The sequence below is a fragment of the Perkinsus marinus genome (assembly GCF_000006405.1).
Source record: "Perkinsus marinus ATCC 50983 genomic scaffold scf_1104296975130, whole genome shotgun sequence".
Lineage (NCBI taxonomy): Eukaryota > Perkinsozoa > Perkinsida > Perkinsidae > Perkinsus > Perkinsus marinus.
This window is the reverse complement of record NW_003200853.1, coordinates 1-1070: the sequence shown is the minus strand read 5'-3', so window position 1 is coordinate 1070 and position 1070 is coordinate 1. Positions and strand designations below refer to the sequence as shown.

Below are 1070 nucleotides of genomic sequence, written 5' to 3'. Positions count from 1 at the left end.
AAAGATACCGCTGATGCTTTTACTACCTCATCAAATAGTAAGATGTTTGTTATTGCTGTACCATCTTACTCCAAGATTTCTCATAGACATGCTATATGGATGCTGCCCGTATTGCTGGTCTAATTGTCTACGAGTTATGAATGATTCAACAGCAACTGCATTGGCTTATGGTATATATCGATCTAATGAGTTCAGTGATAATACTCCAACAATAGTAGCATTCACATCTGTTGGTGCATCTCATTTTGGTACATCTATCGTTAAGTTTACTAAAGGTCATCTTACTGTACTTGGTGAGGCTATTGATACTACTGTTGGTGGTCGATATATTGATAAGATCCTAATGGAGCATTATAGTCAACAGTTTACTACTAAAACTGGTTTAGATCCCCTTAAGAATGCTAAATCTAGATTTAAGTTGGAAGAGGCTGTTAATAAGGTTAAGAAGATATTATCAGCCAATAATGAGGCCGTATTAGGGATTGAATGCTTGTTGGAGGATGAGGATCTGGTAAGATAATAATAACAATAATCATATTATTATCATGTCATTGTTTTAGAATGTAGTCGTGACTCGTGATAAGCTCGAGGAACTATGTGCTCCGATGGTTGATAAGATGCAGTCTGTGATGAATAAGGCATTGAAGGAAGCTAACATTACTATTGATGATTTACATTCAGTAGAGATCATTGGTGGTGTATCTAGAGTACCATTCATACAACGTACTATTGTTGATACTCTACATAAGGACTTATCTCGTACTCTTAATGCTGATGAGTGTGTAGCACGAGGATGCGCATTACAAGCAGCTATGTTATCACCCCTATTCAAGGTTAGGTAATATACATCATGTAACATCATCATCATCAGGCTACCTCATCGTTTTTAGGGACTTTGCCGTTACTGATTTTACTCAACAAGGCATTGAGGTAGCCTGGCAGCAGCAACAGCAGGCAACATCTACTACTAATAATGATGATGTTGAAGATGTTCTTCTATCATCAAGAGGACTGAGTCTTCCCACCAGATCTACACTAATACGTTAGATGCTTACCTTCTATCGTAAGGA

At 37.5% G+C, this 1070-nt stretch overlaps 1 protein-coding gene across 1 annotated transcript; it reads left to right on the top strand.

Annotated features, from left to right (window-relative positions):
• Positions 1–136: 136 nt before the first annotated feature.
• Positions 137–990, top strand: Pmar_PMAR017027 (immunoglobulin heavy chain binding protein, putative; the record flags this gene model as incomplete). Its single annotated transcript, XM_002765690.1, has 3 exons — positions 137–511; positions 561–838; positions 891–990. Coding segments are annotated over 3 exons (753 nt in total), but the record flags the coding sequence as incomplete, so codon positions are not given.
• Between the last annotated feature and the right edge of the window lie 80 nt (positions 991–1070).